General features: G+C 44.5%; 3 protein-coding genes across 4 annotated transcripts in view; 1 reads left to right on the top strand and 2 right to left on the bottom strand.

The window, feature by feature from the left end:
- Positions 1-163: 163 nt before the first annotated feature.
- pgp (phosphoglycolate phosphatase) lies at positions 164-3,740 on the bottom strand. Its single transcript, XM_060036065.1, has 2 exons — positions 2,890-3,740; positions 164-1,387 (listed from the first exon to the last, which is right to left on the bottom strand). Exons 1-2 carry the CDS (start codon positions 3,482-3,484, stop codon positions 1,062-1,064), a joined length of 921 nt encoding a protein of 306 aa, XP_059892048.1. The 5' UTR covers positions 3,485-3,740; the 3' UTR covers positions 164-1,061.
- Positions 3,741-4,604: 864 nt separating this feature from the next.
- On the bottom strand, positions 4,605-8,101 carry zdhhc4 (zinc finger DHHC-type palmitoyltransferase 4). Of its 2 annotated transcripts, none has more exons than XM_060036062.1 (7): positions 7,951-8,101; positions 7,581-7,710; positions 7,388-7,461; positions 7,029-7,207; positions 6,459-6,584; positions 5,449-5,693; positions 4,605-5,029 (listed from the first exon to the last, which is right to left on the bottom strand). In XM_060036062.1, exons 2-7 carry the CDS (start codon positions 7,701-7,703, stop codon positions 4,721-4,723), a joined length of 1,056 nt encoding a protein of 351 aa, XP_059892045.1. In that variant the 5' UTR covers positions 7,704-7,710; positions 7,951-8,101; the 3' UTR covers positions 4,605-4,720. The 2 variants fall into 2 exon arrangements, with proteins under 2 accessions (XP_059892045.1, XP_059892046.1); XM_060036063.1 differs by having other exon boundaries at positions 7,581-7,753; positions 7,951-8,086.
- A 1,785-nt stretch (positions 8,102-9,886) lies between these two features.
- The window catches only part of grid2ipb (glutamate receptor, ionotropic, delta 2 (Grid2) interacting protein, b), a 34,314-nt gene continuing 21,120 nt past the window's right edge, over positions 9,887-23,080 (top strand). Inside the window, exons 1-4 of the mRNA XM_060037261.1 lie at positions 9,887-10,782; positions 11,582-11,835; positions 12,172-12,504; positions 12,840-13,132. Coding sequence (XP_059893244.1) covers positions 10,698-10,782; positions 11,582-11,835; positions 12,172-12,504; positions 12,840-13,132 — 965 coding nt within the window. The 5' untranslated portion in view covers positions 9,887-10,697. The remainder of the gene's footprint in view (positions 10,783-11,581; positions 11,836-12,171; positions 12,505-12,839; positions 13,133-23,080) is intronic.

The raw sequence follows: 23,080 nt of genomic DNA, 5'->3' as shown, positions 1-23,080 counted from the left end.
CACGACATGAGAGGCAATATGAGGTTCCGCTGGCCAGGGCCGCCCAGGCGCTGACAGCACCCCAAGGTGACTTCCAAGCCCCAGGGATTAACAATGACAATGGAGGGCGGGGAGGTGGTGGTTGCACTTGTGACTGCACCAGTAATGAGACAGCAGAGGTAGATTTGTTTTTTTTTTAAATAAAAGTAGAGGTTTTATTTTGTGAATTTGATCAGTGAGTTTGCTCCTGGATGGCTTGAGGAGACAAGGATGGAGGATGACTGACAACAGAGAGAAAAATACAAACTCCTTTAAAATAGCAATATCTCCCTAGAATATATATATTGTTCTTTAATAATTACACATGCAAACAGTGCTTACAACATTACCCGCTCCAATTTCATTTGTGAAGAGACACTTTAATATAGCTATATCCTGTGTTATTAGTTTGAATAAATGTGTACATACTTTAAAAGATCATTATATGATGATGCACTCTAGTCACTGTGTCTGTCTAGTAGTGACACATCTCTTGATTGAAACCAACCAAACTGGTCAGCTTCAACCACACAACTTGAGAAATCCATCAGCACATCGACATCATTGCTTAAGCATGTAGTGATTGCATCACAGAAAAAGAACGGAGAGTACACACAACACCTTTTGTCATTTTAAGAAACACACGCTAAATTTGATTAAAAAAAAACAATACTGCACATTGTTCACGTGTTGTCGATCAGTCAATTGATACTGAAACAGAGTTGGAGTTGAATATGTGAGGGATCTTTTTCGTAAAGTTCTCTAGCCTCCCTTAGGTCTCAAATTACAACAGCTCACGTCAAACCACAGATTAGCAGCGCTAGGTTGATAGCTATTGGCTGATTGGTGTTGCGTGATGATTGGGCATAACCACCCCACACCACCGGCGCAATAGCATTAAACATAAGCAGGTGCATTAAAGAGATCAATTTGCATCAAAGCGATGAATTTCACCATGTATCGCAACAGTGGACCGCATGAGCTACCGTAGACCACAGCAGGGCAGGATGGGAGTTGACCAGAGGGGCCGTTATCCGCGGCGCCTACCCCTGGAGAAAGGGCAGGAGATCGGCGATGCTCTCCACGTAGTAGTCGGGGACCATCTTCTGCCTCTCGGGACACCCGCTGCCCTGGTGGGCCTGGGCGTCCGCCAGCGTGTTCACCCCCGTCAGGGTGAGCACCGTCTTCAGGCCACAGTTGGTGCCGAGCATGATGTCAGTGTCCAGGCGGTCGCCCACCATCATGCAGCGGCTGCGGTCCAGGCCGCACTGCGACGCCACGCAGTCCACCATGAAGCCGTTGGGCTTGCCCACCTTCTGCGCCTGCCGCTGGGCCGCCATCTCCACCGCGGTCACCAGGCAGCCCGTACCTGGGAAGGAAAGACAGCCATGTTATGGTCCTTCCTCTGACAGGTTTATCACCAGAGCTATTGGGTTAAAAAGACACTGAGTACAGTGACAGTCTGGTCACGTCAAGCTGTGCAAGATACATTATTTGCCATTCAGCAGACGCGTTTTATCCAATTATGTCATATAATGAGCATAGTTAGTCATGTTTCCCTGGAGAGTCCAACACTCTTAAAACTTTCCATTCCATCACTTGTAAGGAGTGGAACTGGCTATGCTATATGAATAAAGTAGATTTGATTTCTTATATACACATTGTGCAGTTTATATTGTGTATAGCATGGCTTGAGATAAGGCCCTAACCAAAATACACAGATGAACAGATAAACGTACAGATAAACGCTTATCTGTACGCATTACCCAAGTCTTATCTGTTATCGGCAAAATTTATGATTCATGCCAGAAATCCGGTTTAAGCATGCTTACTAGGTGATGCATGGTTCCTAATTCATCCCTACTAGTATCCATCTGATCAACACAAGGGAGAAGGATTGGACAGTCAGAGGCTGACCTGGATGATGGGATTGGGTGTATCATAACAGGTCACACGTGTGGTATTTGACAGTGGGTTATTGTAGGGCTGTTTTGTATGTACACTTCATGTTTTGCATCGCCAGTGTTTCCCCTTCAAGTCTTTGCAGCAGTGGCGCTGAGTTGAGTGTGAGGTGCACCATGTCGATGACGGTGTGTGCACTTGCAACAGAGGTCTGATTCTGATCATTGGTTCCAGTAAGGCTCTGGTACATTCCAACAGTAATGGTATGAAACAAGGTTATAATAGTAATACATAACTAGAAATCGCTTGCGATAGTGTTAATTATTACATAACAGAACAATAGCGGTCTGTACTTTTCCACAATACTTCCTCTATTACAATATTTACAATGTAACAGTTGAGGATGTTGCAGTTAACCTGCAGCACCAGATGGCTTGTTACACAGAACCATATGTGTCATTGGAATTGGGCAGGCACTTTCAAAAACTAGTTGGAAGGTGTTTGGATGAACCATCTATCTATCTATCACCGTCCATGTATGTATGTATGTATGTATGTATGTATGTATGTATGTATGTATGTATGTATGTATGTATGTATGTATGTATATTAATAAATAAATACACTTTTTCTATGAAACAAATAGGGCGCCCAACATGGTTTATAGTTCTAAAGCATGCATATCACATATAAATTAATTTGTTTTGCATGACTTGGCGCTAGTATTCCAGCGGTGGCGCTGTGCCACTGCAGGGTGCATGAAGAGGGAACACTGAACTGTACTTTTTTCGCCGAGCCTATGAATATGTACAAAAAGTCCCCCTTGAGGAAATAAAGTTATGTTATGTTGTATTCCATTTTAAAGTTTTGATGCTGCCTGTCTGATTAAGCCAGGCTGTAAAATAAATGCACGAATACCATATCTGCCTATTTCAACAAAGTGTCACAGTAAATAGACTCTGAAGTTACCTGGGACAGCCTTGCCTCCTTCCAGCGGTAGTCTGGTGTCTGTGTTGGTCGCGACGAATAGACAACTGGGATCGTTGAGGTACTGCATGGCCCTGTTAACCTTCATGTAACTGAAGTGCTCGTCAAAGCCCACCACAACCGCCTTGACCTCCGGGTCCAGGGGTACATTGGCCCAATCGCTCTGCGCGCCAGATATATGATCAGGTCCCACACCAGTTTGTTGTATGCCCACATCTTCCAGCTCTTGCTTCAACGCATTGCTTCCGATAAGATACACTTTGCCCTTAAAATTAGCGACCGTCTTGAGATACATAGCCGTGCAGTACGCGGTGCCGAAAACGTCCTCCTCTTTCACGCTAAATCCCATGCGTCCCATTTTCTGCGCGTACAGCTCTCTGGTCTTGCTGCTGTTATTGGTGACAAAATACACGTTCTTGCCGTGTTTCTTGAGGAGATTGATCACCTCCGCTGCACCGGGCACAGCGCTGTCCCCTCGCCAGATGACCCCGTCGCAGTCGAACAGGACGCTGTCTACGCTGTCCAGGACCTGCTTGATCAGGGCGCCGTTCAGCCGCGTGCATTTTGAACCAGCCATCGGATGAGATGATCGTGCTACTGTACTACCTTATTAAAATCAATCTGTCTGACGCCGTCGGCTCATACGTCGTTCCGTTAGCCGGTTGTAACAGTCCACTCAACTTACTACGAGCGAGTGAGGCATGCAGAGTAAGTAATGGATTTATTTGCCGTATTTGGTATGTTGTAATACAACATCCATGGGTAATACCTGACCTTCCAGTGCTGCATCAATTTAAATTGTGCCGTTTTACTTCCGTGCCGGCTTAAAGGGGAAGAGCACAAGGGAGGCTTGAAGCTGTCAAACACGAGTGAAAGGGAGGAGTTATGATTTGAGTGTCTCGACCGAAAATTTAACCTTTGTCAATAACTAAGTATTGTAAACCATGGAACAGAAGTAGCCCAAGTCATGGCGGCACGTTTAAGTCCGTTAGCACTCTTCTTCCACTATTCGGCTGCCGCTCGAGCTAAAGGAATCACGCGCAGTGCCGCCATCATTCGGATTTACAAGCCGTAATTAGCCAAAGGCTTGTACATCTGAATGCGATATGGGAGTCATTAGAATAATAGTAGCCTACTGTAAAAGTCCTAAATGAATCTAAATATACCATAAGTAAAGAAAACCTTGTTTGGCCATGTCTTACACGAGAACACAATGTTCCCCATAATGTCAAATCATTTCACTATGAATTACTAAACAATGACCAAAATACATTATAACTAGCACGATAACTATTATTAAAATGCTTATTGCTATATGCTTCTATAATGGAGGCGGTCATTGCGATGTTACAGCGATTGTAGAAGCTGTTTAGATTAATGTATTGTAGTAACTAGTTTATAGACCTGAAAACAGATTACCTCAGAAAGTTCCCTAGATTGTACCTTTTGATTCTTATTTCAAACACCCAAGATAGATGTTCTGAATTTCTTCTAAAATGAAATCACCACATACCTTCATTTAAAAGTAACAATTCTTATACACAGAGAAAAAACACAGAAAAACAGATGAACCACTAGGGTTCAATTAGTCTATTCAACTTAGTAGGACTAATAGTTAAATGGTGTGCGTCTTAGGACTCAGACAGGAAATTTACATCAGGTTATTTGTAGTCTGACATCCCAAAAAGAATTACACCTTTTTGTTTATAAAAGCACCTTTATTTAAATATCCACATCCCTTAGGTGTCAAATTAGAAAAACTATAAAACACAACTTGAACACACTGCAAAGCAGTGTCCAAATGACCATTACCTCAATTGTCTTTCTTATGCACAGGACAGAGAGGGAAGAAGATCTCCCCTAGATTCCTCCACATGCCTCGACTGTAAAAGTGTCTTCTAGAACGGTCGGGGGCGGGGCCACAGTGGCTGTCTGCTGATGTGGCAGGATGGTTGGGGTGGCAGTGTTGGCACACCATGCCTCTGCCCTTGTACCACTCGTTGGAGGTCTGGTTGACCAGGGCCAGGTAGCAGTGGAACAGGGCGTAGCCGGCCAGCAGGAGACACACAAACACCAGGAAGCCCAGCATGAAGACGATTCGGGGGAAGGTGAGGAATAGATGCTGATGGTCGGGAGGGGAGGGAAGGTAGGGGAAAACCAAAAACAAATATTAAGAGAATATGTATTTTAAAGGATACTTTCCATCTTAGGAACTTAGATGAATTGTCTTCTGCCTAGTAACATGCTTGCCCAAACTTATTATTTACTTTCCCTCAAATTCATACTGGCTAGGAAAAGAAGTTACTTGTTATAATAAAACTTAAATGTGGTTTCTCAGAAAATCCTTTCACAGATTTTAAAATAGCATTTTACAGGCATCTTACTTTCCGAGTATTTTCTTAAACCAAATCTTAAATTAACCTCACAATTGGTCAATCAAAATCGGCACAGATCAAAAACGACTTTGTCTACAATAACAATATCGTGGAGAGGGGCGGGGCTCAAAACAAAAAGAACCTCAACAATCCAACATGGCAGTACCTGGAAGACAAACAGGGGCCCCGCCTGCTGCCGCTGGCCCTGCCCGTCCATGTAGGACGACCTCAGGAGCCCCGAGCGGAGCACGGCGTGGAGAAGCATGTCACCCGTCAGCAGCGCCATGCTCCCCGCCATGGCGCACACGCTCATCAGGTAGAGGATGAAGTAGCGCGTGTTGCGGGCCCCCAAGCAGTTGTTCACCCAGATGCAGTGGTGGTCAAAGCGCTGGACGCACCTGTCACACACTCCTGATTGGAGTTAAACAAGTTGGTCATTCGTTCGGTAGTTAAGCACAATAAAAGGGAAGTATAGGATTTCATGGTTAGAAAAGGGGAGGGGTAGGCTTTGGTATACATATCTATAACTAATAAGTCACATTTAACGATAATGTAGCAGGACAGTCTAGTGCAGGGGTCGGTAACCCTAGGCACGTGTGCCACTTACACGGGGCAGCATAATCATTGGCACACTTGAAAAGAAAATCGTTAAAAAATGTCAATTCTTTTTTGCACTTTATTCTGTTTTGGGCATTTCCTCCCAGTGCAAATATGTTTAAATTAGTTACAGAAAGCAGTGTTCTGAAATGGGATCAATTAATAGTTTTTAACCCGTCATTATTCAGCTTAATTTTAATATAGTGTTGCTTAAGGTACACTCAGAAAATGTCAAACTGGCACTGCATGTTGAAAAGGTTGCTGACCCCCTGGTCAGGTGGGTAGGGAGGTAAGCTCCTAGCCGAAAGGCACTGGGTCTGAGATCGGATATTCGTAGCCTACCTTCAGTAGGTGAAGTCTGATACCTGCCTGCTCTTTAATGAGCGGTAGCCAAACTTAGCTTTGGATAAAAGGGTCTGCTAAATATATTCATTGTATTACTATACTGAATAACTAAACATTTGGCTGTTGGATATGTTGAATATACTCAACATTTCCCTTGCTAATACTTTGTTATTTCTTTATTGCCAAGGACATTTTGTATTCAGCCCCATGGGACTTTGACGAACATATACATACTGCAGTGTTTGGAGCGAGCCGGTTTGACCAATTGGCAGGTTGGACAAGGCACTCCAGGGTGGAACATCCTTCGGTCATAAGGGTAGATGGAGAGCTGGCCAGACATCTTGGCCTGCGTGACTGTGCCTGGTGGAGCCAAGGTTGAAAAGGGCATAGGGTTGACAAATCCACACTGCCCTAATCAGTCCTCGCAAGATACACTATGCACCATCATCACTTAGTACACACACACAAAGTGTGAGGAACACAATAGACCCAACTATAACCACAGTTGACTCAAGGGAGATTACATTCTTATTGTGGGCACCAGAGCGTTACTTAAACTAGGTAGTTTTCAAGATGGACTGCACACTCATTGCTCAGAAATTGATATAATCATCAGAATAAGATTAAGGTGAGGGCAATGGTTGACTACGGTGGTTTGCATGATAAAGGAGTACTCGTTATCTCCACACCAATACTGTATTGACACAGCCACATGCTTTATACTTTGTTTGCAGGAATCACACTCATATATATCTCGGTGGTCATTGCAATGCATTGCCCCAATGAATTGAACAATGGCGTTACCTGGATCTGTGGTGATGCAAAGGTAGAACAAGTAGGTCTTCACAGCCAGCAGGATGTAAGGCACTGACAGGCTAGTGAGAGTGGTGTCCATATCCCTGCAGAAGCCAAACACCTCATAGCTAAACTCTCCGTAGGCCAACAGCTCCAACAGCAGATGGAGGTAGATGAAGGTGCGGTTCCTTAAATTAGATAAGCCAGACGAGGACATGAATGAAAGCATAGAACATAACAACGACGTACACATCAACATAGGATACGTTTTCCTATATATATATATATATATATATATGATTTTATTCAGGACACATGAAGAAGATCCTATAGTTGTTTTAACATACTTTTTATACTGAATAACCTACCTTTGATGGAAGAGACCATGCAAACTTCTCTGCGACAACCTTTGAAGCCATACTGGTACAAATGGTGCGGTTACCTGGTCATTAAAAGGTAATAGTCTTGTTAAGCCACAGGATGATTCCTACCTCAGAAACCAGTAACGTTACTAAACAGTGGCATTAAGCAGAAATACAATAAGTTGGTATTCATTCTTACCCTTGAAATACAGTTGAATATTACACCAAAAGGCGTTTGTTGCTGGCCCGAGTACTTGCAAACCAGGGCGATGCACGTCAGGATCACCACAACATAGACGGCGAAGAGGGTGAGGAAATCCATGGTTCACCTTCACACAACAGGTGTGAACAACGGCGAACCGACATGGGATGCTCATATGTATGAAATATATGTACGGTTTATTATTAGGTAAAGAGAACTTCAAATGTACAATTAAGTTAACGTTAGCTCCGAGAAGTTTGACGTCAGTAACGCCATACAAAACACACCGCAGCGTTTCAACTACTACAGTTGAAACGCTGCCTGGTAACAAAAAGGCATTATCCATATTAAGTGTCCCACAACTTACTTTAAGTTAGCATCATTTAGATGAACAGTGGAGGTTGTAGCCACTCGCTTCTGTGTCGGCTCATTCTCCTGGGTCCCTTGGCCACAACACTTCCTTAGCATTCATGCGGCTAATTCCCAGCTACCATTTGGGTTAATTCCTACTATTCAAAGAGCGCTTACATAATTTATTTTATAGTTGTTTTAATCGTAAGAAATGTACACGCTTACAATTAGGAAGGTGTACAAATGGCACATTAAAGCATAATATGAAAACGTAAAGGATTTCATTACTTAATTTTTTCATTTCACTATTTACTAATAATTTAATTCGTTTAGTCATTCTAATGGAGGAAATACAACGTAGCCTATTTCAAAGAAAGATCTTTTTTTTTTTTTTTTCACCGGTTCGGTTCTGTGTTGCACCAAAAAAAAAAGAACATGCCATGACACCTGTTGGATGTTGTTGCTGTTTATGCGCTTCTGTAGGCCGAGCGGCGCGGAGGTAGAGAGGTCCGGTGGTTGTGGAGGGGCAGACCGCACGTCTATGAATGCAGTTTATTAAGGTAAGAATAAGACACAAAGAAAAAGTTTAAATTAGTATGGAAAGAAAATGCATGGAATGGCTTGAGAGAAAATATGTATTTAGCATAGACGAGACTATTCGTGATTAAGAGCTGTTCGACATCGAATGGTTATACTCTTAAAACATGTTTATTTCAATAATTTAATTTATTTGGCTGTAGGCCACGTGGTACAGCGGTAAAAATAAGAGCAAATGCACATTTGATTTCATTGTTTTGAATTTATGAATATTCATCATGTTCTGAGCGTGGAAGCCATAAGACACTATTTAACAGTGTGTTCAATTGCGTCTGAAATGTCCTCGTAAGTTACTTGGCAGTGTAACCATTTTCGCTGAAAAGTGTAAGAGGAGAGTTAACTGAAGTGAACAGAGGCTGTTTGGAAATACAACCACTTGCCCTTAATTATTCAGTGTGAGTGCTGGACTAGGCATTCCTTATTGTGCTGCTGTGTCTATGATTACACAGGAGGTTGGACTCGCATCTCTAAAATAACCCTCCTTTTCTCCCTTTACCATCATTTAATTCAACTGTGGCTTTATATGCCGGAAATACCTCACAGTTGTTCGGCAATGGTTGTTAAAAGTGGCTGTTCTACCCTCCTTATAGTTTACTTTCTCCAAAGGAAATGCTCTAAAGGCCCCTAAGCCATTACTTTACCAACAACTATAGACCACCATGTCTCTTGGCTGCATAAGAATAGATGCTTGATCGGAGTGCGCCACTGCTGTTATAGATTCTAGATGGAGAGGCTGTGGGATCCTATAGGTCCACCTTACCAACAACTACATCCAAATACCCTATTCAGATATTTATATGGGGGAAACTCTGACCAATTTTTCAACGCCAGCATCAATGGTACTGCAGCCCTCGGCCATTGTCTTTGCACCTACCATGAGCATGCTTTATATCGCTCATGACTAATTAAGAACGGGTTGACATCTGGCGATAGATTCATTCTATCTTATTCTCTTATTCTCAGAAGGAAAAACGCAATTTCATTGAATCCAAGTGTGAAGTCCAAGGCTATTACTGTCTGCCAGCCGTCTTACATTGTCTGTATTCCACTTCTACTGCATTGTTACTGCACACACTCTCACTCCCACCACTCAATGATAAGTGTGTCCCCCGATGAAAACACTCTTTACTTCCTGAAAGCAGTGCTGGTATAGGGACTGCTTAAGAAAAGCCCAATCTATGGAGTGGATCTGCTCAGTGGATCAGGTAGAGGGGGGTGTGTGGACATAGCCACACAGACCTCATGCTCCTAGGGGGGGGGGGGGCGGTAGGGGCTTAGGGAGGTAGGCTCTCTAGGGGGTGGAGGATGAGACATGAAGACTTGAATCTCAGACCACCCCCCCCCCCTTTAATCCTAGTAGTAATCCTACTACTGGATAAAGAATTCAACTGCCCCTACTTCTCCTTATCCCGGACCAAACCACTCGGGCCTGCATGGACACATACATATTCCATGCACACCCACACACACACACAGGCACGCACACATGCTAGCACGCGCACCATTATGGACATGCATACGTCCCAATTAGTGCTCATGAAGAATGGTGGCGTTGGAAGGGATTCTGGGCCATCAGCAGGCTCGGCCCCTCTGAGAGCCTTCTAGCCAAGAGGGGCGGAGGCTGGAAGAAGCGACACGGGTGTATTTATAGAAGAAACGAGGTCTCACTACACCTTCTTTGGGAGCGAGAGAGAAAGAGAGAGCGAGGGAGAGAGAATGATTAAGAAAAATAATTCGGCGCACGTCCCAGTTTTTCAACGTGGTGGTGGTGGTGGGGCTGTGCTTTTTTTCCCTCTTTTTTTTTTTACACGTGCACGAAACCCGGAGCTGGTCTCAGGGATGAGAAGTGCTCAGCGGTTGTGACTGGACCCACGCATGCTCGCAGTCATGACTGTTCACCCGGCATTTTGTGCACAGTCACCCCATGCTGGGGAGGATGCGGCGACCACGCGGCTTCCGCTCCCGTTTTGGCTGAGCGCACGCGGCGAGGCCGAGCTTTGATCCTCACTCCCTCCTGTTGACCGAAGGGCCTTTATTTTTGTGTCCCAGAGTCTGGAAAGAGGGCGTCCTCCCTATCTTCAACTTTTTTTTCTACTCTGGTCGAGAGTGTGGATGGTATCGCAGAAATTTACTATTGATTGGTGCTATCATTTTTAACCATTCAAGATGAAGAAGTTCTTGCAGAACCAAAAGGGGAGATACTCCTTCCGCCAGGGCAAGCGGGGGTCGACGTATCCTCCGAAAGATTTTTGTAAGTCTCCCATCTGCTTTTTGTCCAGTGGGTGAAATCCCAGGGTGGAATCTCTTCACAATCACTGCAGAACTGTAGCTTGAATAGAAAAGGATGTCAAGGTTTTCGTAATCGTGCCATTTGACAGGGGCATGATTGACACCGATATGATATATAAAACCTGGACCCCTAGGGGATAGTTTAGTTTTGAAAATATTCACCTCACCTTCACCTCACAGAATGTGTCAGTTTACAGACGTATAATCACAGAAATACTTGGAGCAATCTGCATCCGCCAGACTTTGTCTCTTGCTCTGCTGCTAATGTGATTGCCTGCTGTGAACGGTGAACCAGGTCAGGGCTCTCTGAGGCTGTCATAGTTCAGCTCAGAGAGGGTCACCTACAGCGCAGTCGACGGCACCACCTCGGAGAGTGAACACGCACGACGAGCGCTTTAACCTTCTTCTTATATGACACGTTAGAATTGGCTGGAAGATGCTAAGTTTGACATCACTGTCAGCAAAGGGTATGTCTTTCGGCTTTCATGTTCATGTTTTTGTCTGTAGGAGTTCACTATCCGTGTATGTTTGTGTGGTTTGTGATTTATTGTATAGTTTGTACCAGGATAGCTTTGGCCTGGCGTGAAGAAAAACAGCAACTCCGACGTTATTTCGACGTGCGTTATACACGACGAAGGACGTTGTGATGAAGGGCGACCCGAATGGATGTGCGACGACGCATCCATTTTGGTCCCCTTTACTTCTTGTTGATTCGATGCTAACTAAACCTAAATCTCCCCCTCCCCTCTACTCCCTCACAGTCCTCAACATGCCGTCGTCCAATCAGGGCTGGCCGGAGGATTTCGGCTTCAAGATGGGTGGGACCGGCCCCACCTACATCCTGTCTGTGGAGGAGGGCAGCAGTGCCCACCTGGCCGGCCTGCAGCCCGGGGACCAGGTGCTGGAGATTGAGGGCCAGAACGTGTCCACGCTGGGGGCTCAGGCCGTGGCCGCCATCGCCCAGACCCAGAAGAACATCCCGCCCAGCATCGGAGTGGTGTCGCGCATCCAGCAGGTCTCACACCAGGGAGAACGCTTGATTGTCTCCTTGATTGAAGACAATAGAGTCTCATTCTCGATAACATCTTCTTGCATCACCGTATTTCATAATTTTTTTCATAGGGCAGAGAAACTTCTTATTTTTGACAATAAATTATTTAAACAACTTAGCGGTTGTTTTTGATGCAATGTTACTATGGGATGTTTGCCGTCGATGAACAGCTAGGGGCTAGTTATCTTGCATGATGATGCGCTACACCAATCATGCCCCAATTGTTTTGCAGTTGCTATTGTCGTAATATCACAACGCAGCCCACCCAGTGTGTACCATCCCCCTCGCCATTCTCCCCAGATGGACATCATCCCAGGCCCGGACGGTCGCTTCGGCTTCACCATCGTAGGAGACTGCCCCCTGCTGGTGGACGACTGCTCCCCGTGCTCCCCGGCGGGCCGCAGCGGCCTGCGGGCCGGGGACTACGTCATGGAGGTCAACGGCATCCCGGTCCGGCAGCACGAGATGGCGGCCACGCTGATCAAGTCCTCCCAGGGACGGACCCTGCGGCTGGGGGTGCTGTGTCTGGGCCCCAGGCAGAAACGCAACAGCGGCATCGAGGTCAGCACGCTGGGCGGTGGGGAGGGCCCCAAGATGGACCGCAAACACAAGGCCCTGGAGTTCAACCGCAGGGTGAGAGGACTTTGCCTTTAGGATGTTGAGATTAGTTCTGAGGTGTGTGTGTGTGTCTGTGTGTGTGTGTGTGTGTGTGTGTGTGTGTGTGTGTGTGTGTGTGTGTGTGTGTGTGTGTGTGTGTGTGTGTGTGTGTGTGCGTGTGCGTGTGGGAGGCGAGGATGCCAGGTGGTTCAGCAGATTGTAAATAATCTAAATACTTATCTTCTACGATATAACCCAGGATGAAATTAGTGTTAGAATGACTCATCAAACCAATCAAAGCCGTTTTGCATGATGAGGACACCTCTCTCCTTGCAAAGTGGCATCAACACGTCGTCTCCTCCATCCATCAGATCGAGCAGATCCTCGGGGACGAGCCGGAGGTGAAGGAGAGGCTGTTTGGCGTGCTGAAGCAGTACGCGGCGGAGAAGAAGGTGGACTGGCTGGCGTCAGTGCTGCCTGATGTCCTGACCACGGACGAACAGAGACAGCTCATCTCCAATATCAGGTACAGCTGCACTGCCGCTGTTCTCCTGCCCAGGTTATTTCGGTACCCTCCACCAAAGTGGGTCGATACAGACAGAATACCGCCTGTGACAGGGAGAGGAGGAGAGGGCTCGCTGCGGCTGCCAAAGAGAGAGATAAGGTAAAGATGAGATCTTTATCTCACAGAGGCTCACACCGGACGGTGGGATGTTTGGGGAAAAGGAACGCCCTTTGGTCAAGGTTGAAAAATACTGTATCCACAGTATTTGTCAAACACATGTTATAAAGTCACCAAAATGAAAGTAACACTTGATGCAATGATGTCATTTACTTGGAATGGACCATGCTGTAACTATGTAACTGAGTCTTCTTCACAATCCTTAATCCACACTATGCCTATTAAAGCTAATGTTAATCTCCCTGACCCTGTTAGCCGGCTTTTGCATTTGCTTGTCCTGTTTTGGGGAGGGATTAGAGTGGAGGCGGTGGGGGTCTCGCTTAGTTCCCCACCCTCAATCACTGGGCAACTGACTTTGGGCTCCATCTGCCACCCTGGGTGAACCCCACCACCCGCGCACCACCCCCACCCCCCACCTCCACCACGCCCACCTTCCATCTGAGATAGTGTAAAGCAAATACTCTTGGACACAGTCCCCAGCTTGCCGTGTGTGGGCACCAACTACAGTACCACCACTTGGATGTGTTTGAAGGTAATCCCACTGATTCAATTAAAATGGGTGATTTTTCAAAGTGGTGTTTGGAGAGCGAAGCATATGCGGAAACTGACACGTTCACACCAATGCTGGAAAAAATAGTGTTTCTTTGCTACTTCGTTTTCACGTTGGGCTTTGTGCTCGTCGTTGTGCTTGGTTAAAACAAACCGGTGATATATATAGATTATGTATCTGTCTTTGTGGATTGCCGCTGGTGAAAACGGAGACAATGTGCAGAGGGAAACGTTAATGAACATGTACGATAATTGGAACCACAGGCGGTAGGGGGTGGGACATGTCCTCGGATGACATGCCCGAGAACAGTGTGATTGGTCAGCCCACTGGGAATCCTAGAAATGGTTTCAAAAGGCACTCAGGGGCTCCAATTAACTGGCTGCATTATCTGTATTTTGTGTCTTACTATTGCACCTGTATTGTTCACAATTGATATTCCTGGTTACTGAGATGTAACTATCATTTCAACTGGACTTCATGCTAATTATTATTTTGTTATTTTCGTTTTTTATTCTAAGCGTCTTATATGGGATTCCTATACATCTTAGGGCATCTAGCTTAAGGATGCCAGGAAGACTTTAGAGACATTGGGGATCAAACCCAGTACCTTTTAGTTTTGGAGTCAAATACCACAACATCTACTACTCTGTCCTGCCCCCACCACACTAAGATATCCTTAATGGTTCTATCCAGAGACCGATATCATTGTTACATTTGATGATACTCTATGTTGAGTAGTGGCTGGTTGTTTAAAGCAGAATCGTTTGACTGAGTCAGGCAGTGATTGTCAGCAAGTGGCTCATGAATCATTCAGAGTCCACAGACGTCCCCCGGTAGGGCTGGCGTTATCAAACATGCGTCTGTCTGCACAAATCAATCTAAACCAATATCAACCTAATAAATGCTGATTCCCCCTGTCACTCACCTCTCTCTGTCTCTGTCGATATCTCTCCCCTCCTCTGTCTCTCTTTCTCTATTCCTCTGTGTCACTCTCTCACTCACTCTCTCTTTCTCCTCCTCTCCATTTCCCTCTCTCTATAACTGTATACCTCTCTCTTTTACTCCATCCCCACTCTATTATTCTCTTTTCTCTGTCACAAAGTCATCTGATCTATTGTGTTCTTTTTCTCTATGTCCCTGACTCCCTGCATGTCTCTCTCACTCTATATTAATCCCTCTCTCTTTCTCTCACCCTCTCTCTGTTTATCTCTCTATCTTCTTATCTTATCCCCCCTCCAATCTCTCTCTCATTCCCCTCCTACCACTCTCCCTCTCTCATATCCCTCCTACCGCTTTCTCTCCCTCTCTCTCCCTCTCTCTCGCTCATGTCCCCCCCCCCCCCCCCCCTACCTCTTTCTCATGTCCCCCCCCCCCCCACCTCTCTCCCTCTCTCTATCTCATGTCCCCCTACCCCTCTCTTCGTCTCTTGCTCTCTGTGGTAGTGTGAGAGGGGCTGTGTTCAGTTCATTTTCTGCTGTGGTCTCTCTCTCTCTGCTATCTCTGTATGGTGGCTCTCTGGGTTTTCCCATGTTGGTTTTCCCACAGCAGAAGACCCTTAGTTTATCTATCAGTTGGGAGGGCGTGTGTTAGACGAAGGCATGCGGGTTGCTCAATACCTGTAATGCTATATAGTCCTAACTGACGCTACGCTAAGCTACACTACCTGCTTCTAATGTGTACCTGGGGAATGCCTGCCTGTTGAAAAGCATGAGTTGCTTTGGGTGAGTACTTCATGTTATGAAAGTAAGGATTGGTTTACAGTATAGCTGAATGCAGTGGTTTTAATATAAATGATGCAGTGTTTTTTGGTTTAATGCATTTGTTATAATACAAATAAATGCATTCGTTTATAGTAAAGTTTAATGCAATGTTTTTAATATGAATCAATGCAGTGGTTCATAGTATAATAGTTGAATGCAGTGGTTTTAATATGAATCAATGCAGTGTTTTATAGTATTGCAGTGATTATGAATGATTGCAGTGGTTTTTAGTGAGGTTGAATGCAATGGTTTTGGTATGAATGAATTCAGTAGTTTATAGTATAGCTTAATGCAATTTCTTATTCACATCACGTTTGTTAGTGTGTGTGTACTTTCTATTAGTGTGTGTGTACTTTATAGATATCTCTGTGTGTGTCGGTGCCGTTAGTACATGATGCAGCAATTCCAGGGTTGACGGTTTGATTTCCAAAGAGCCTTTGCACCACAGGTTTAAGAATTCAGATGTTTTGATTGTGGAGGGGTGGTCTTTGTGTTTTATTTGTGTCTAGTGTGTTTTTATCATGAGCTCTCTGTTTATTTTTTGTATGTGTGTTAGTTGTTCTGCGTATGATTCTGTGTATGTATGAATTTGTTTGTGTGTTTGTGTGTGTGCGCGTGCATGTGTGTGGAATACAATAATAATGCCTGTTCTGATCTAAATCAGTAGGGGAGGTCGTTTTTCTTGTTTGCTCCCTTCCTGCCCGATGCTGCAGTATTCAATTATGCCAACCAATTCTCTTGGATCAACTGCATTCATTCAGATGTAGGGCACAGTAGCTCAGCATGCTGCTAAGCTAAACCTGGTTAGGATGATTATAGCAGTACTGTAGCTAGCTGGCTTGAACCATAATCTATTGGTTATATCGACATGGTCCCATGATTATAAACAAAAGTTCTCTGGTTATTGTTGCTGGTTTAGAGGGTGGTACCAGTTCTCTGGTTATTGTTGTTGTTAGTGTAGATGCTGGTACCAGTTCTCTGTGGGGTATTCCACAAAGCCGGTTTTATCACATAACCGGCTAAGTTAACTCACGGTTTGCGGTAACCCTAGGTTTTTTCCGTTCCAAAATGAACACGGTATGTTAGTTACTATAGAAACATATCTGAATCAAACCTGGTCGGAGCAGGTTTTGAGCAGGTTAAGTTTGGAACATAACCCGGTTTTGGGTATTTACACCGGCGTTCACAACTGCTGATATCGGAGCACAAATTATTCGTGCAATCCACCGGGAGTGATTAATAAGACCACGGCTCGATATCTTGGCATATCCGGATGACTTTTTGCTTGAGAGATATAGATTCTCGTGCAAATCTTTAATACATTTAAATAGCCTTCTCCAGCCTTACATAGCCAACACTACCAATCGAGGACCTGGCCTCAGTTCACTCATTTTCAGATGACCCATCCAGGTCCGGACCAAGATTTGTATCGGCCTCCTATCATACAAAGAGCAATATTGTCTGAGTACTATGCCGAGAGGCGCTTACAACCGAAAGTATAAAATAGTCCTAACGGACTTACATCCACTGGAGAGTGTTCGATCGTAGCCGGCGGCTCCATTACAAGCACTGATCCATCTTGATCTGTGAAGTCGATGAATTGTCACTTTTAGTTTTTCTACCCAGTTACCAAAAAAAAACATTTGGAACATTTGCGCTGTGGCACGCACACGGTTTGCATGTGTTACTTCGAAGACAAACAAAATCTAAAAAGCAAGAAAAACAGAAAAAACCTACATTCAACCAGTGGGGAACCCTCACATGGCCCCTGACTCTCTGAGGAGGTACCTCCAGGTACCCCTTCCTTGCCAGGGTGCCCTGAATTTATGTCGATTGCCAGCTCCTCCACCGGGGTCAAGACAATCTGAGGGCCAAATCCAGTCTGCCGACTGTCGGCCTTTTTACGATTGGCTTAAAAAAAAGGGCTTATTTAAATGCAGGAGTGACAAATATGGTATGACAATTTAAATGCTGGACTGACAAAATGTACCAATACGATGGTGGGAAAAGCTTACCAGTTTGTATGTTTTTATACTTACTTTTTATACTTATATGTGGTAGGAACGTTAAGAATGCTTAACTGTGGTATTAATAGATTCATGACTCAAATATTAAGAATCATGCTTTTGACATGTAACTAACGCATTTACGCGGTCAGTGATCCGCTGCCAGGCTTTGGTTCTCTGGGTTGCAGAGGCTTTAGCGTTCCCTATTCTTGTGATAATGTCCTTCTCCTCCTCATAGGAGAACCTGGGAGAACCTGGAGTTCCGTTTCATTGAAATAAGCGGCCCGTTTTTGCCATTTCGATCAGGGTTTCCATGATCCATACATCACGTCTTTATAGGTTTGGCGTGGACACGCACAACCCTGTGTTAACCAACCCCGTGGTGATTGAACTAATGCATAACCCGTGTGGTGGAACCGACAGCTCTGGTTTAGTTGGCACAGGGTCAATCAACCTAGAGTTCAGCGTTAACTCTGTGTTTGTTAAACCTCAGTTTGTGGAATACCCCTCAGTTCTCTGGTTATTGTTGTTGTTAGTGTAGAGGGTGGTACCAGTTCTCTGGTTATTGCTGTTGTTAGTGTTGATGCTGGCCTGGTACCAGTTCTCTGGTTATTGCTGTTGTTAGTGTAGATGCTGGCCTGGTACCAGTTCTCTGGTTATTGCTGTTGTTAGTGTTGATGCTGGCCTGGTACCAGTTCTCTGGTTATTGCTGTTGTTAGTGTTGATGCTGGCCTGGTACCAGTTCTCTGGTTATTGCTGTTGTTAGTGTAGATGCTGGCCTGGTACCAGTTCTCTGGTTATTGCTGTTGTTAGTGTAGATGCTGGCCTGGTACCAGTTCTCTGGTTATTGCTGTTGTTAGTGTAGATGCTGGCCTGGTACCAGTTCTCTGGTTATTGCTGTTGTTAGTGTAGATGCTGGCCTGGTACCAGTTCTCTGGTTATTGCTGTTGTTAGTGTAGATGCTGGCCTGGTACCAGTTCTCTGGTTATTGCTGTTGTTAGTGTAGATGCATGTAACGGCTACCTGGTATAATTTGCAGCAGTCTTTATTCATCTGCATTGTTCTTGCAGATCTCAGCTGTGTCAAACATGCTATAAATGTGAAGTTTAGTGCTGACAAGTCAGTTATTCACGTCGTTGACAAACAACAAGAACATGAATAAACTATTATCTCCTATCTCTTCCCTTTTCTCCAACTCCCACGCACTCCCACGTCATTATCTCTCTCGCTCTCTCTTTCTCACTCTCTTTCTCTCTCATCTCTGCCTCTCATTCTGTCTCTCTGTGTCCATCTCTCTCATCTGTCTCTTTCTAATCTCTTTCTCTTTCTTATCTCTCTCTCTCTCTCTCTCTCTCTCTCTCTCTCTCTCTCTCTCTCTCTCTCTCTCTCTCTCTCTCTCTCTCTCTCTCTCTCTCTCTCTCTCTCTCTCTCTCTTTCTCGTACTTTCTCTCTCTCCCTCTCTTTTTTAGTTTTGGGAAATTAAACATTTGTCGGCTCCAGATTATCAAATGAATAATTTAGTTTTGCTCGGCTGTTTTTCAGACAAAGCATGCACACTCACGACAGGGATGGCTTTGTTCTTTGGTAACATGTGGTAGGCATTTGCCATTGTTTATGACAGATATGATAAGTAAAAGTGATTTAAACTGGAATTTAATTGAGAGATTGATTCATTAGAACTGTGAACATAATGTTGAAACTCAGCCCTTAGTAATTCTATTCAACTCCACGTGACCGGCCCATAATAAGTCATCAGTGACCTTTAGTGATGGGTCGCTCAGAACGAACGAATCCCGAAGGTGAACGACGAGAACTGATTCCAAAAACAAGAGAACTGATTCTTTTTTTTCTTCTTTTGTAAACATATAACAAAAAAATGGTCACGTAAATAAAATATACAAACGAACAGAGCTTCCTCTCGCGACCTTATATTGATTGAGTCTAAAACCTTCTCAACGATTCAGCCGTTGCCATGGCACATGGGTAAACAAATGATAAGGCACCGCCACACAAGTTGACTAACGATATATGTTTACATTTGCATTAACTAATGACATTCATTTACATTTAAATTTAAGGCATTTAGCAGATGCTGTCATCTAAAGCGGCTTACAATTAGTACATTTGTCAGAAGAGAGAGAAACAACAATATATTGCAGCCGGTACAGAGAGTATGTTCATAGAAACAAGTGCCAAGCCCTTACAATCGCTAGTCTAACCCATTCCCTGTATACAACATGATAGCTAGGATAAGATGCTATACAATGCTAGGTACTATTTGTAAGTGCCAGGACGTACAACATACAATAAGTGAGTACATTAACTACCATGACGTACAACACATATAGACTTTGATATAGACATATCTACTAACCGGGAGTTTGTGGGCCTGCAGTTCAACGCTGGCTTCATTGGTCCTCTATTTATGGCTCCGGATCATCAGGTGGCCTTGGAGACCAGTCATTGAGTTTTTACCTGTCGGAGTCTGACCCCATTGTGCCTACAGAGAATGATAAGTGAGCAGCCATCTGACTTTGCTTCAATGACGCGCAGCACATGCAGACACTCAGTTCCCTTGACGATTTCAGTTGGACGTTGACCAAGAAGCTGAAAGGGGGGGGGGGGGGGGGGGGGGGGTGTGATGTAGTGTTAACCAATAATGGGAACCAAGCAGAATATATACAGATTGATGAGTGTTCTTTTTATTATGCTATGTCATTTATTATGGCTGTTCCATACGCCGAGATATGCTGATGGATAAATATGAAGATTGTAAATGATAAAAGGAGTGGAATTTTAAAGAAAATCTCCATAAATAACTATAATGTTTGTGATTTTAATTAACAGTTAACTCTTATCAAGTGTTGCGTCTTACACTGTGAGCCTTTTTAAAAGGAGTACAGGAAGTGGACCAAATGACTTGGAACAATAACATCACCGACGACCATGAGCCTCAAACTCCTCTATTCCAGTCTGAAAGCTGAATTACTCACCAGTACGTTGATTGCATCCTGTCCAAACTGTAAATGATGAGGCTGATTTACCCTCAAGCTATGATGGGGCCGGCCCGGCCGGGGGTGGACATTAACATTTTCATTGAGTCACCATCGACTAATGCAATCGATATCTCAGCAACTACACAAAAAAGCAACACAGGCTAGTTTATTAAAAAAGTCTCACACCTGCACATAATTCTGATTACCTGCAGGAACCATAACACAAGGTCGGTATTGGACCTGCGTTGCTTCTGGAAGAATATTGGATCACATCAGCTGGCCTTATCGCATGCATGTGCAATCTCATTGAGAGTAGAGATTCCACTAAACTGTGTTCAGTAGTCTGTTTGTGTTGAGAAACACGTGAAGCTACGTATATATATAAAATGGAACAATGTTAGGGTTTAGAATCAGTGTGCAGGTGGATGCTCAACTCTGTATATTGTATTCACATATTTACGCTACAGCATTTATATAATATCTTATTAATTAATATTTTCCATTTAGTGATGCTTTTATGCAAGATGCCTTACAATACCACAACTGCAATACATTCTGGCTCTGGAGAATCACACCCCTATGTGTAAAGTAAGTACGCTAAAGTACACAAATATATAATGTACATTACATTTTCTACTGTCCAGGAGTGGCATGTCAGCCTAGAAAGCCTGAGATCCATTCCACACCCGCATGTAGACATTAAAACTGAAACCAGGTCTCCTCTATATAGATTTCTGCCTGTCATTCTTCCCTTTTGAGAATCTCTCTCTCTTTCTCTCTCTCTCTCTCTCTCTCTCTCTCTCTCTCTCTCTCTCTCTCTCTCTCTCTCTCTCTCTCTCTCTCTCTCTCTCTCTCTCTCTCTCTCTCTCGCCCCTCTATGTTGCCCACTCAGCCACTCATCCACTCACCCACCCACCCACGGATATATATAGATTGTCATTCTTTGTAAAAAGAGGCCAAATCAGGGAACTCAATTAGTTTAGAAGAGAAAACTTTTATGTCGTGAGGAAATGGTTTCAACAGATGCTGTCTGGAATGTGCAGAACACATAAGACGTGTATTGACGTGTGCTCACAGGCAGATGGATGGATGGATGGAAGGTTCTTGGGTAGAGTGGTATGTAGGGATGAATAGATGGACAGATAGGCATACCACGCACGCACGCACGCACGCACGCACACGCACGCACGCACGCACGCCGCACGCACGCACGCACGCACGCACACACACACACACACACACACACACACACACACACACACACACACACACACACACACACACACACACACACACACACACACACACACACACACACACACACAGCACAGAGTGCTTCTGTGTGGGCTGACACCGTCCTTGCGTATGCGTTCCTTTTGATATGATGCTTAATGGAGCCCACTCACTCCATACGTCAGTAGACCCTGACCCCCCTGGCTTCACATGAAAAGGCTGTCCACGAGGAGACCATGAGAGTTCTGGCCCGAGATGGGTTTTGCATAACTGCGCCAAACATTCACTCTCTCTGCTGTGACCAAGGTCACGCCCCTCCACTCTTCATGAGATCAGTATGGCGCTCGGGAAATAATAATTAAAAAAAATGGTCTGCTTTTTAATAGTAAATATTGTTTCACAAAGGAATATAAAAAATAATTTATTGTTGGTATTCAAAGACTGCGAAGAGGAGTATCTGCTGCACTGTGAAGTGATAGTTGATGCATGTTTACCCGTGGTTTAGCTATGGAATGAATGATCTGTGAGATCGTGCCCTCATCTCCTGTACATCATCACACTTTAGAACAGAGGTTTGATTCCCTGCCCAAACCCGTTTGCCGGGTCGGGTCCGCATTTCTCCTCCACTCCTTAATTCCTTGCGCCAATCATGTTTTTATCACAATTCAATCAAAGGTTACCATTTTAAATGGGTAACCTTTGATTTGTCAGTATGGGGTTCCTGCTGCCTCCGCACCACACTTTCCCTCCCCAGAGGAAGTGGGCTGGTCAGTAACATGTCCTTTTGAACAGATCCTTTGTCATTCAAAAGCCTTTCAATTTGTGAAATTATCAACAACAATGACTAGCCTGAGTAGACCCCATTGTTACCATTACAATGATCTATCCACACATTGCACATGTTTACTCTCTCTCTCTCTCTCTCTCTCTCTCTCTCTCTCTCTCTCTCTCTCTCTCTCTCTCTCTCTCTCTCTCTCTCAAACACCTCCACTCTGTTTGCTTTATTTAGCCACCTAGGCTCTTTTCTCTCATCTGTGGCACAACCGGGTTGTCTTGGTGATCTGCAATATTTCAGCTTTTTAAAATTGTCCTACCGTTGTCACTTGGTCTCTGTTCTTCATCAGTGCTAATTACCAGGTTACTGCATTTAATTGTATATCAATTTACTTTCTATTATTGATCTTCTGGTAGTGTATATTTGTCTGGTTTTTTTTACCCAGATAATGAAGCAACCATTTGCACATCATGTGTGTTTCAAGGGGCTTGAAGTGAATCAGCCTGAGTGATTCAGGGGAGGGGGAGGGGTGGGGGGTGGTGGTGGTGACGACCAAACTGCCAGTTGGAGCAGCCTGCTTGTGGGTGGGGAACAGAAAACAAAACATTGT

Source organism: Gadus macrocephalus, chromosome 18 (genome assembly GCF_031168955.1).
Source record: "Gadus macrocephalus chromosome 18, ASM3116895v1".
Classification (NCBI taxonomy): domain Eukaryota; kingdom Metazoa; phylum Chordata; class Actinopteri; order Gadiformes; family Gadidae; genus Gadus; species Gadus macrocephalus.
The sequence above is the reverse complement of the archived record's forward strand: the minus strand, read 5'-3'. Positions and strand labels throughout refer to the sequence as shown.